The sequence below is a fragment of the Magnolia sinica genome, chromosome 4 (assembly GCF_029962835.1).
Source record: "Magnolia sinica isolate HGM2019 chromosome 4, MsV1, whole genome shotgun sequence".
Lineage (NCBI taxonomy): Eukaryota > Viridiplantae > Streptophyta > Magnoliopsida > Magnoliales > Magnoliaceae > Magnolia > Magnolia sinica.
Genome location: NC_080576.1, coordinates 112,864,928 through 112,878,660, shown reverse-complemented (window position 1 = coordinate 112,878,660; position 13,733 = coordinate 112,864,928). Strand labels below are relative to the sequence as shown.

Genomic DNA, 13,733 nt, shown 5'->3' with positions numbered 1-13,733 from the left:
CACCATAGGAAATATTGGTGATTGAACGCTTACTGTAAGAATTTCCTAAGGTTCATGGTAATTTTTATTTGCCATCCATCCCGTTGATGAGGTCTCACAGATCAGGACAAAGGGAAAACACGAAAAGCAGCTTCATCCAAACTTTTGTGGCCCCAAGAAGCCTTTAATGGTTGGAATTCAATCGTACTGTATGGTCCACTTGAGATTTACATCTGCTTTATTTAATAGACCATAAGCTAAGGTAAGCTGAAAAAAATAAATTGACGGTGCGGATATACAACACATGCATCGAGGTGGGACCCACAGTCAGGGTCACACCCACCTGGCGGGATCAGGGTGGCAGCTAATCCCCGTTCGTAAACACAGAAGCCATAGGTCCCTCCATGGTGCATATCTAAAATCCACTCCGTCTATCTAGTTTTATCTTCAATTCTAAGAACTGATAAAATTGATCAAGATCCACGGCTAAGATGGGCCAAACGATAGGGAAAATAATGGAGATGGAATGTCAGCCTTCGGTTTGTTTGCGGGACACCACGGTGCTTCTTAGATTTCATCAAATCTCTTAATCATATTTGATTCACCAGGACTAAGTGAAAATCCCAAATCATCTTGATCCAAATATTAGGTGGCCCATGAACTTAAAAAGTTCTGGCAGCGATTTTACATTGTTCCTATTAATGTGGACTAGAGAGGGACGTGGAGACCCTCACTGGCAGTCCTCTCTCTCTCTCTCTCTCTCTCTCTCTCTCTCCTCCCTGACTGGCGGTCCTCTCTCTCTCTCTTTATTGCTCTCTTTATTGTTTTTGTTTTTTTTTTAATCTCTACCACCTGTGTTGTGCGGGAAATCTGCAGACACCCGAACGACCATCTGAACCAGTTTTGACCGGCTGAGAACGATCCTCTACTGCTTGATCTCCGAGAGATCTCAGCCGTTAGTGTGTCTAATTTGATGGACAGATTGAATTGCACACTAGCATAACAGTGGACCCCACATGGCTCGAGTGTTGTACATTCTATGCACACACCTACAACACACGTCTAGCAGCTCGCAATGCGGCCACGCATCACGGGTCCTAGCTATTTGGGTTGGCCTGGACCGTCCAAAGAATTATCCGGTTGTTCATCCACGAGAAATGTGAGTGAGAGTAACCATCCTAATCCTACTCTCATACACGTGCCAAAGGTGGTTATCTGGACAGCTCATCGGTGGGTCCCATCAAACCAATTGGCTCATTAACTGGCCCGCATGCGTCCAAAGGAACAGCTATAGAAATTAACTTACAATAACACACGTGTGGCCCACCTGATGACCAGACTGGCTTGGTTCTCGCCCTGTGGAACATAAAAGATAGGGCCCGCCAAAGGAATGGCACAGATTTTGCACACACATGCGGCGTTGCTACCATCACGAGTAGCCACAGTATTCCTGATGGAATCCACTCTGACTCTTGATGGGCCACTGTGATCCAGCCGCACTGACCGTCCGATCCAAACTGATTGTACGGTTTCGAGGAGCGTAATGAAATTACGAATATGATTTTCTTTACCATTTGTCTGACAATGTTTTCTAACGCATAAGGACATTTCAGATGAACGGTCTGGATCATCATAGTTACGTTATGCATGAGGTAAAGATCTTTCCACAGGAGGAATTATAAAAGCCTCCGGCAGTGAATATGGACGAGTGAGCGTCACGGCTGAGTGATCCAGACCGTGGATCAGATGGGCTCCAAAACGGTTAAACCATGCCTCGACGACCTCAATTACTATTTATGGCATCCTTTGATTTTATAACTATGGGCTACCAAAGGAGTCCATATATATATATATATATATATATATATATATATATATATATATATATATATATATATATATATATATATAATTGGAAGACCTCAACAATACGGCCCACCTAATGAAACTTTGAATCTTATACACGTGTATTATGTTTGAATGTGTGCTTACGTGTGAATGGGCAGCGAGCCACACGTGCGTGGCTTATCATACCCACCTACCTTAAATACGTTCCAATACGGGGAGCGGATTGCCTGTGATAGTGGAGCCATAGAGATGTCTGTGACAAATCCACTCCGTCCATCTGTTTTGAAAGACCACATGCAAATCCAAAACTCATGTGGGCCATACCACACAAAACAGTGTGGGTTGAATGCATGACAGTGACAGAAGTTTTGTATCAAGATGATATTTGTTCATTCAGTTTATCTGAATAGTAATAATTCTATAAACAGTTTAGGTGGCATATAGACATTATGGTCAGGTCCGTTTTCAAAGGTGGAAGTTGCAGTTCCCACCGATTTGGTAAATTCCTACAGTAGTTTTTTTTTTCCTTCTTATTTTAGAATCCTGTCCCACCGTGGACTGTGTGGTCTTTCAAAATCGATGAACTGAGTTTGTCAGGAGCCCCACAAAGCCCGGGGACATAGGTATCTCTGTGCCCAGGCAATCCGCTGCCTCCACGACATGGTAGTTGGTACACATTCCAGTTCATCCAAACGGCCGGGAGTGGATCAGGTGAGGCAGGAGTAACAGCTGAGTTGTTGAGCTGCTGACGGTGTGGCCCACCTTTACATGCTGTCAATAAGCTTTGCCAACTTATATTTCAAGTCCTGGTCAAAAAAATAAGATAGATCCAAATCTGAGGTGGACCACGCCATAGGAAAACAGTGGTGATTGAATACTTACCGTTAAAAACTCTACAAGGCCTAATGTAACGTTTATTTGCCATCCAACTTGTTAATGATCCAAAACTTCTCTGTATACCCTAAAAGTTTTTAATGATGAGAAATCAATCCCTACTGTAAGGCTTGAATCTGACTCATTAAAAACTCCATGCCCTAGAATGATCCAGAAAAACAGATGCACCGCATAGACAGATAATATATACATTTAAGTGGCCCGTATTCAGGACCTCATCTCTAAGCTGTTGCCTCACTTAATCCGCGCACTCTCCTCTTCGAATCATCCTCTCCTAAAAGTTACATATACTTGGTATGACATATACACAATTCAGTAAATCCTACGTTATATCTAATAAATGTGCTTTTGTAGTATTATCTAACCGTCCCATTTGCCATGTATTGATCGGGATGAGAAGAAAGTCTATTGTCCGGTTCAACGAGCTCAATGGAAAAAAGAAAAAACAGCCTATCATGCTCACTTCTACAAAGATAAAGGTGAGTAACAACTATTAATTAAATTAAGAAAAAATGAAAGGAATATCATATCGAAGTAATCATATTTATTTCACTAGATATGCTTTTGAGTCACTTTAATCCTATTGGAAGATTTTACAGCGGTGTTCACGGATTTTATGTAGCAGCCACGTGTGCATGTCGCGCATGCAACCTACACTGAAATGTCAAAGATATCTTTGTATGAAATGACAATTGTGCTATTTTTTCAATCTAATAATTGAGGCATGGATCATGTTGGATTGTGGGAATAGGCTTATACATGAAGCTACATCTATGCAGATTGGATCACTCCCACGTCACGGTGGGCCCACACAGCTCAGCCGTATGGTAATTAGCAGATGGGGAATATATGTGATCATTCCTTATTGGGATATTTGTACAGTGGAATTTTAGCAAATAGGGCTGTCAAGGGTGGGCCTATGTTGACATGGGCCCATAATTTCAACTGATTGGATTAGGCCTTTTGGTCCAGCTCATTAGCCTGCCTGTTTGAACGGCAGAGCATTATGTGATATATGGCTCCCATGTATTTGTATTGGGTTCTAATTTTGGGTAGGAAAGGATGGACGCCGATTAGCTACTGATAGGTTGAGTAGCGAGAGTCGCTGCTGAAGTGATGTCACTAAGTTCTGTGAGCCAATATGATGTATGTTTTGTATCCACACCGTCCATCCATTTATAGAGATCATATTAAGGCATTGTGAATGCTGGAAAATCGGTGCTCATGCTGGTTTTGGCGATTTGTCGGGGTTTTATGGAGTGAAAAGGGGTGATCGGGCTAACTTGGATTGTTAATGTGATAGTCTTGGAGTCGCCATTAGCTACTTAATTCAAAAAATTCCACAGTCGGCTAGAACTTACAGAATATGAAAAGCCAGATAATTCGAAGACTCTTTGCTTTAAGTTAACTCCTGATATGTGATTTGAGATTCTGAGTAAGGGAACTTCGGTTACAAAGAGGGAAGGTGTTAGGCACTCTCTCTGCCCATACAGATGTACGGTTTCTACTTCGTGTGGTAAAATAATCTTAAGTGATGGGATGATATGATCGAAATAGGACTAGGCAAACTCAGATTTCTGATGTAGCAAGATCCGAGATTCCGGCAAGTTATAGAGCATACGTCGAAGGAATGTCTAGAACGACAAATATGATGATGTTAAAATAGTATAAAAGAGAACTAGGCTACCATGGGTTTCTGATGTGATAGGATCCGAAGTTCAGCAAGTCATAGAACATACATTCAATGATAATTTAGAGGAGCAAGGGGGTTGAGGAGGGAAGTAATGATGTAATGAATGCTAATGATGATAGTATGACTTTGGCTTGCACTTGAAGTAGTCAGGATGTAGGATGCACTATGATCGACCTGGATGGGATTGTAAGAGTTAAGAACGACTTGGAGGAGGCTAAGGGAAGGCTAAAGGGTGGGGCTTGATAACTCAAGAACTTTCTTTCACTCTCACTCACTTGCTCTTTCTCTCTTTCACTCTCCTCTTGGAATTTTGTATGGATCTTGGTCTCTTCCTCTTCCATTTGAAATGAAGAGAGGTGAAAGCTATTTATAGCCTTTTGGGATGACATTTTGGTAATTCTAGGGTTTATGGAGGGTAAATGCTGACATGGCGGCTTGCGATTGGTTGAAGGGAGATGAGTGCCATGTAACACACTTTTATAGGCTCTTTGGATTTGGTAGGATAGTAAATACAGTGAACTCCAGGGGTGATTTTGTAGGAGTTGACTTTGGGAGGGGAGACAGTTGTGTGCTCGGAGGAGACACCATCGGATAGGAGGTGGTGATCCGATTAGTACCGGCGGTAGTCAGACCACTGCGTCGACATGGTTTCCCCTGGGGTTTGGCTGTTGGGCCTATTTCATGACCTCTGGTTGGCCCAAAGCCTGTTTTCAGATGTTTAGATCAAAATGACTGGGTATGTTTTTGAGAAATTGATCAATTGCCGGGTAGGCTCTAGTTCGAATAATAGTTCGAGTGAAGGTTTAGGTTAGGGTTTAAGTTAGGTTAGGTTTGGGGAATGGTTGTGGCTTCCGACTTTGTTTCTAAGGGTCATCCTTGCCTTATCAAGTTGCTAGCCTGGGTGGGGTGTCTACAGATTTAGGGTTAGGTTTGGGGAATGGTTGTGGTTAGAGTTGGGCATCAGACCAAGTCGGATTGGATTCAGTCGAACTCGATTCGGTCCGAAATGTAGCTGGCCTGATCCGAACCCGATCCGATCCGGGACCGAGTCCGGGACATAGGACTCAAACCAATCCAACACACAATTGGCCTGACCCGGACCGAGTCCGACTAGGTCAAGGAAACTGAGTCGGATTGGGTTGGGTACGATTCAGATCGGCTTTTTTCAACGGTGAAAATCATTATCCTTGCTGCTATTTTCGGTGTGGTCCATTTGAGCTTTAGATATGATTCGTTTTTTTTCTAAATGCTCTAAAATGATCACGAAAAATGGATAAACGGTATGGATATAATAAATACTTCAGTGTGGGGCCTAGGTGATGTTAATCTCATTTGAAATGGATTGGTCGATGCTTTGTGGGACCCACCATGATGTGTGTTTTTAATTCATTCAATTCATCCATTTTTAAAGATCATTTTAGCACTTGATCCAAAATATGAAAGGGATATAAATCTCAGGTGGACCACATCACAGGAAAACAATAGTGATTGGATATCCACAATTAAAATCCTCCTAATACCCAATGCACTATTTATTTGAAATCCAATCTGTTGTTTAGGTCATAAAGGTCCAGATGAATGGAAAAAATAAAGAATAGATTGATCCAAAACTTTTATGGCACCCAAAAGTTTTTTAATGGTTAATGCTCATTCAACAATATTTCCTGTAATGTGTTCCACTTGAGATGTGGATAAACTTCATTTTTTGTCTCACACCATAAAATGACCTGGAAAAATAGATGGACGGCATGGATGAAACATATACATCATTTTGGGGCCCACAGACCACCAACCACTCCGTTCCCATTTGAGCCGTTTGTACAACTCGGAGCTCAAGGCTCTACAGGCGTTTATGTGTTGTACACGGCGTGCAGACTACAGTGTGTCATGCACGAACGTTCCTCCATTGCTGCGATTATGTTAGGTGGGTCTTATTATGGAACATGTGTTATATCCAAACCGTCCATCCATTTGGCAAGCTAGTTTTAAGGATTGAGACAAAAAATAAGGTAGATCTAACCATCAGGTGGACCACACTGAAAAAAGCAGTGGGGATTGAACGTCTACCATTGAAAGCCTTTTTGGGGTCACAAGCCTCACAAAAGTTTTGGATCAATTTGAAATTTGTTTTGCCTCTTAATTCAGGTCTTTGTGACCTTATGAACAGATTGGATGGAAAATAAATGTTATAGTGGGCCCTACGAATTGTTTAGCGGTGAAAATCATTATCTCCGCTGCTATTTGTGGTGTGGTCCATATGATCTTTGGATATGATTCATTTTTTGGATAATGTTCTAAAATGATCTCTAAAAATAGATAAACGATGTAGATATAATAAATACATCACTATGGGGTCCATTTAACTTTGATCTCCTTTGAGCCATTCGTACAACTCGGAGCTCGAGGGAGCGTCAGTGCTCGTCTTCACAAGACATGCACCTCCATCTATAACCTATAGCTTACATTAGCTATCCTATCCTATAACACCTATATAGCTGTGTGCGGTATACCAGCAAACATCTTGCTATTATACTAAGTAAACTCTGTTGGGGCCCACCATGAATGCATGTGGTTTATCCACGTTGTCCATTCAATTTTTCATATCATTTCAGTGGTTGAACCCAAAATTGATGCATATCCAAAGCTCTAAGTGGACCATACCACTAGAAAAAGTAAAATTACTGATAAGAACTATCCCAGACCTGGATCGGGTTTTCGGATTGGATTGGTCCGGAATGACCACAACCCGATCTCAATCCAAAAAAATGTCGGATCTGAATGGCCCTACCCGATCCGCACCAATCCAGGCCGTCGGTTCGGTTCGGAACGGGTTGGATCGGGTCTGATCAGCTCGGATCCACCGGATCGGGTCAGATATGCCCAGCTCTAGCTGTGGCTTCCGGCTTTATTTCTAAGGGTCATCCTTGCCTTATTAAGTTGCTAGCCTGGGTGGGGTGTCTACCAGCATGATCCAAAGAATGTGTTAGATCCAAAGCTTAAGTGGATCCCACCACATAACATAGCGGGGAGAGTGACACACACCATTAAAAACTTCAAGGGATACACAAGTTTTCGATCAAGCTAATATTTATGTTTTACTTTCTTTCACGTGTGATTTAACACATGAACAGGTTGGATCTCAAATAAACATCATGGTGGACCTTAGGAAGGTTTCAACGGTGGGTGGCACTCTCTCCACTGGTTTCTGTGGTGGGGTCCACTTCATCTTCGTACCTGCCTCGTTCTTTGGATCATGCCCTAAAATGACCTCTCCAAATGGATGGACCGTGCGGATACAAAACATACATCATGGTGGGGCCCCAAAACTTGGTGACGTCACTTCAGTTGGGAGTCTCGCTGCTACTCAACCTGTCAGTAGCTAATCCACGTCTGGAAAGGACTAAGGTTAATCCAAGTCATCTTTTTGTTGTGTGTTCATTGGAATCTGCAATGTCTTAAAGATTTCCTAGATAGGACAATCTTAACCGTTCGATCTGTAGCTACCTAAGACACATCAACTGAAAAAAGGTTAAAAATTTCGTCGCTGCAATCGTCCAGTCTGGGTGATTTTTGAGAATATGCCATCCAAGGTAGGACAAGATAAACTGGTGGTCTGGATTAGCGAACCATGGGTCTTGGCATAATTGGGAACCAGGGCATACGATGTAAAGATGCAGGTGTGCCTATTGCATAGTGCCTCTTCAAAGCTTCTCAGGCTTTCAGCTCTGACAACTAAGGCCCATGGTTCTGACCTTATGTCTTCATATCCCTCTGTGTATCTTTCAGATTAGAAGATCCTATCACCTACTATCAATCTCCGGTGTTACCCGTTGAGGGAAATGATCAGAATTGTTGTATCAGTTCATATAAATTATTAATCTGAAATATATGTATATAATAATAAAGATTAATAAGAATGATCTAGAATTTAATTGAAAAGAATGCCCCTGCATCAATGAATAAGTAAATAGATTAGAGATACGATGACAATGAACTTAATGGAAGCGCGGATCGATGTCGCTTTCTTAAAGATTATCTGCACCTGCTTCTCAACATAGATGATCGATCCAGATATCCTGTAATGAAAAGTCTTCGGAATACAACCATCAATTGATAAGGAATGGCCAACTCAAACAAATGGTCGATGCTCACGATATCTCAATTTTGAATGAAAATAGAAAATGAAGATTTTTTTTTGAAATCTTTTTTTTTTTTTTTTTTTTTGAAGAGAACGGTTGTACTGCGTTGGAATGAATTTAGATTCTCTTTTTTTTGAAACTTTTTATTTATAGTAAAATACAGGGCTTACTTGGCTGACACCTAGCAATACTTGATGTTGAGGTGTGTATCATGTAGACAAGCCCAAACTAAAGCCTGAGCTGATACGGCGGAGTAGGCACATGCATGTGGCATGTGACATAGCGTATTCAATAACTCAACACAAGCTTCCCACATACTCCTATATATAAATGAGAAAAAGTTCTTATTTCTCTCTAATTTCAAGACTACTCCCACAAGCAAAAGGAAAGAAAGTTCAAAGCACGTTTCCTCATCATCTCTCTTTATTTTTAAAAAAACATATGCATCTGAACCAACAATCTCCACTATTTTTAAAACCAAAAGATATGTAAGCAACCGACATCATGTGCATAAATAAATGTGTCACATAGACTTGAGGCTCGTAAGTGATCCTTTACCATATGCTTAGTGGACAAAGCGTTTCAAAATTAATTTATTGATCGGTATGATTGGTACTTCACATACATGATTAATCATCACTTCTATGGTGCATATAAACACAATGTACGTTTGAGATCATGTGCAAATCTAAATTTCATGAGTGCTGGCAATGAATCACAACTGCTTGTTATTGTTCTAGTTTTGGACTAATTTTCGAAAGCAATGTGGGTGGACCTAGCTCTGATTCCCATGTGCAACAAATGGACAGTAGTTCGACTCTTCTGTCGAAGCACTTCCCAAAAAATAGGCCCAAGCTCATCTATGATTCCGCTAAAAATGTTGTGAATCTAGGGACCAGGGACCAGTAAACGGTGGTACTCGGGTCGACACAAACCCACTAAACTGGTTTAGTGCAGTTGCTAATACTAATAATAATCTTTGTTGCTATTTCATTTTGAGGCTGAAAATTGTTAGTAGTCCAATTGATCCTGGTTTTCATGCTGTTTACACCATCTGATTACCAATCCAACGGTTGTGATGATCAAGGTGTGACAATCGAGGCCCAATTGCTGTGCCTCTCATGATCGCACATTGCTTCTGATGAAAATGGGGTCATGATCTCGGTGCTTGGGGCCACCTACAAAGAGTGAATAACGGTTTGGCACAGCCAGTGTAGTCTTCCAGCCTAGCCTTTTAACAGATTAGCCCAAATAGGTGATTAGGAACTGGGTCAGGGCTCCGGTTAAGCTAGTTGTGCATTGAGTTCGTGGGCTAGGTCAGGTTAGGTTCACTAATACACAGCCGACTGTCACGTTCCAAACTTAGGAACACTCACAAAGTTCTCACAAATCGGATGCTGACTATAAATCGTTTCTCCACCGTATCAAAAATTTTCAAGTTGAATTTCAGCCCTAGATTGCACGCAAGAGTCACTGGAGTTTTGCAGTATACCCACTGATAGGGCGCTCTATATGGTTAATAGGATTAAAATAACTTACGGTCTCAATCACCGAAAGATAGCCCAACTAATCAAATTTTGCGGGGCCCAACTAATCAAATTTTGCCACGTCATTTAATGGGGAAATATGCCTCCGACAGGAGCTTTCTAAAATCCTCTCGAAGCTTCAAGACCCGTCTCCTTTCTCTGGACCCTTCCTCCCCTCTCCATATGAATACCTGATCACGTTACTTTCTAAACCATCGGAAGGAATTTCCAAATCGCAATCTCTCATATATCTCCCGAACGCCCATCAAAGCAAAGAAATCCCAACCTCTATAAATCCCATTAGACAAACTTTCCAACCACCAAGAAGTCGATCATCCCCGGCGTCTTTGGCCTCCTAACCAACATCTTCGATACCTTCTCCCTCGACGTATGGGACCCATTTCAAGACTTCCCCTTTGACTCCTCTCTCTTCCCATCTCGCTCCGATTTCGCCAGAGAAACTTCCCAATTCGCAAACACGCAGATAGATTGGAAGGAGACTCCCGAAGCGCACGTCTTCAAAGCGGATCTGCCTGGCATTAAAAAGGAGGAGGTGAAGGTGGAGGTCGAAGAAGGGAGAGTGCTCCAGATCTGCGGCGAGAGAAGCAAGGAGAAAGAGGAGAAGAACGACACGTGGCACCGCATTGAGAGGTCAAGCGGCAAGTTCCTCAGGCGATTCAGGTTGCCGGAGAACGCGAAGGTGGAGGAAGTGAAGGCAGCAATGGAGAACGGAGTTCTGACTGTAACGGTTCCGAAAGTGGAGGTGAAGAAGCCCGATGTGAAGGCCATTGAAATCTCTGACTGAGAAAGCTGAAGGGCAGAATAGTAAATAGCATATAGTTCTTGGGGTATTTTGTCATGTATAACTCTGGTGTTGCTTGCTTGTTATGTGTAGTTCTGGTGTTGCTTGTTATTTGGGTAGTTCTGCGGAATACCTTTCATCAGCAAGTATGCGTGGTTTTCTGTTTAATTCTCTCTTTATTGCTCACTTTATTGTTGTTTTTTTCATAACCTCTGCTATCTATGTTGTGTGGCAAATCTGCAGACAACCTCACGACCATCTCAACCAGTCTTGACCGACTGAGAACGATCCTCTAGTGCTTGATCTCTAAGAGATCACAGCCGTTAATGTGTCTAATTTGATGGACGGATTGAATTGCACACTAGCATAACGGTAGATCCCACATGCCTCGAGTGTTGTACATTCTACGCACACGCTTACAACACACGTCTCGCAGCTCGCAGTGCGCGCCGTGTGAGCCGCGCATCACGGGGTCCTTGCTATTTAGGTAGGTCTGGACCGTCCAAAGAATTATCCAATTGTTCATCAAGAGAAATGCGATTGAGAGTAGCCATCCTAATCCTACTCTTATACACGTGCCAAAGTTGGTTATGTGGACAGCTCATCTAGGGGTCCCACTCTGTTTGTCCGCTGAGTCGAAAAATCAAACAAGTTGGCTCATTAACTGGCACGCATGCGTCCAAAGGAAGAGCTGTAGAAACTCACTTACAATAACACACGTGTGGCTCACCTGATGACCGGACTGGCTTGATTCTCGCCTCGTGGAACATAAAAGTTCGGGCCCGCCAAATGAACGGCACAGATTTTGCACACACTTGGGCGTTGCTACTATCACGAGTAGCCACAGTATTCCTGATGGAATCCACTCCAGCTGACTCTTGATGGGCCACTCTGATCCAGCCGTACTGACCGTCCGATCCAAATTGATTGTACGGTTTCGAGGAGCGTAATGAAAATACGAATATGATCATCTTTACCATTTGTCTGACAATGTTTTCTAAGGCATATGGACATTTCAGATGAACGGTCTGGATCATCATCGCCAGTTGCCCTCTTTACCATAGTTAAGTTATGCTTGAGGTAAAGGTCTTTCCACAGGAGGAATTATAAAAGCCTCCAGCAGTGAATATGGACGAGTGAACGTCACGGCTGAGTGATCCAGACCGTGGATCAGATGGGCCCCAAAACGGTTAAACCATGCCTCGAAGACCTTAATTACTATTTTAGGCATCCTTTGATTTTATAACTATGGGCTACCAAAGGAGTCCAAACAGATTTTTTTTTTTTTTTAATAAGACGATCTCGACAATGCGGCCCACCTAATGAAACTTTGAATCTTATACACGTGTATCATGTTTGAATGTATGCTTACGTGTGAATGGGCAGCGAGCCACACGTGCGTGGCTTATCATACCCACCTACCTTGGAGAGCGGATTGCCTGTGACAGTGTGGAGCCATAGAGATGTCTGTGACAAATCCACTCCGTCCATCTGTTTTGAAAGACCACGTTAGAGAAGATTCTAAAAATCCGGCAAATCCAAATGAGCAGACCATACCACACGAAAAAGGGTGGATTGAATGCAGGACGGTGACAGAAGTTTTGTATCAGGATGATATTTGTTAATATAGCTTATCTGAGTGGTAATAATTCTATGAACGGTTTAGATGGCATATAAACATTATGGTCAGGTCCAGGAAGTTTTCAAAGGTAGAAGTTGCTGCTCCCACTGTTTTGTTAGTATAAAGGGGTTTTTTTTTTCCTTTATTTTTAAAATCCTGTCCCACCGTGGATTATGGTATTTCAAAATAGATGAACTGAGTGGATTTGTCTATGACCCCACAAAGCAAGGTATCTCTGTGCCCTGGGTCACAGGCAATCCGCTGCCTCCAAGACATGGTAGTTAGCACACATTCCAGGTCCATCCAAACGGCGGGAGTGAATCAGGTGACGCAGGAGTAACAGCTGAGTTGTTAAGCCGCTGACCGTGTGGCCCACCTTGACATGCTGTCAATGAGTTTTGCCAGCTTATTTTATAATTGGAGGTGGAAAAAATAACGTAGATCCAAATCTGCGGTGGACCACGCCATAGGAAAACAGTGGTGATTTGAACACTAACCATTAAAAACTCAATAAACCCAACCGCAACGTTTATATGCCATCTAACATGTTAATGATCCAAAACTTCTCTGTATACCCTCAAAAAGTTTTTAACGGTGAGATATCAATCCCTACTGTATGGTTAGCTCACTTAAGGCTTGAATATGACTCATTAAAAACTCCATGCCCTGAAAAACAGATGAACTGCATCAACAGATATTATATACATTTAGGTGGCCCCGTGTTAGGACTACATCACTAATCTGCTGCCTCACCTAATCCGCGCACTCTCCTCTTCACCGTACATCCAAGAATCATCCTCTCCTAAAAGTTGCATATACTTGGTATGGCATATACATAATTCGGTAAATCATACATTCTATCTAATAAATGTGCTTCTGTAATATCATTCAATCGTCCCATTTGCCATGCGTTGGTCGGGATGAGAAGAAAGTCTCTTGTCCGGTTCATGGGCTGGATGAAAAAATAAAAAATTTTTAAAAAAATCTATTATTATGAGAAAATCCGAGCTGACTCTAATAGAGGAAGAACTGGCCCGACTAAGCATTTGCGTCAAGATAAGTTGCATTCCAACTCTGAACGAGGAAAGCTCGGTTCGGTCAATTGAACAAACTCCGCGTAGCAGGAGGGATAACAAAGGTCAATGAGTCAAGCCTCGGATCACTGATAGCTCGTGTACACTAAACGGGTCATGACAACCAAAGTTCAGCTTCCAAGTTCTTTTGTAGAGCT

General features: G+C 42.3%; 1 protein-coding gene across 1 annotated transcript; it reads left to right on the top strand.

Moving 5' to 3' along the window:
* The first annotated feature begins 4,841 nt into the window (after positions 1-4,841).
* LOC131244301 (18.1 kDa class I heat shock protein-like) lies at positions 4,842-11,049 on the top strand. Its single transcript, XM_058243934.1, has 2 exons — positions 4,842-4,880; positions 10,384-11,049. Exons 1-2 carry the CDS (start codon positions 4,842-4,844, stop codon positions 10,882-10,884), a joined length of 540 nt encoding a protein of 179 aa, XP_058099917.1. The 3' UTR covers positions 10,885-11,049.
* The last annotated feature ends 2,684 nt before the right edge of the window (positions 11,050-13,733 follow it).

Bases quoted from the DNA above. Each gene is read 5' to 3' on its own strand.
- LOC131244301 (XM_058243934.1), top strand. From the start codon at position 4,842: ATGGCGGCTTGCGATTGGTTGAAGGGAGATGAGTGCCAT. The intron at 4,881-10,383 runs GTAACACACTTT...AAATCCCATTAG, and splicing joins TGAAGGGAGATGAGTGCCAT to ACAAACTTTCCAACCACCAA.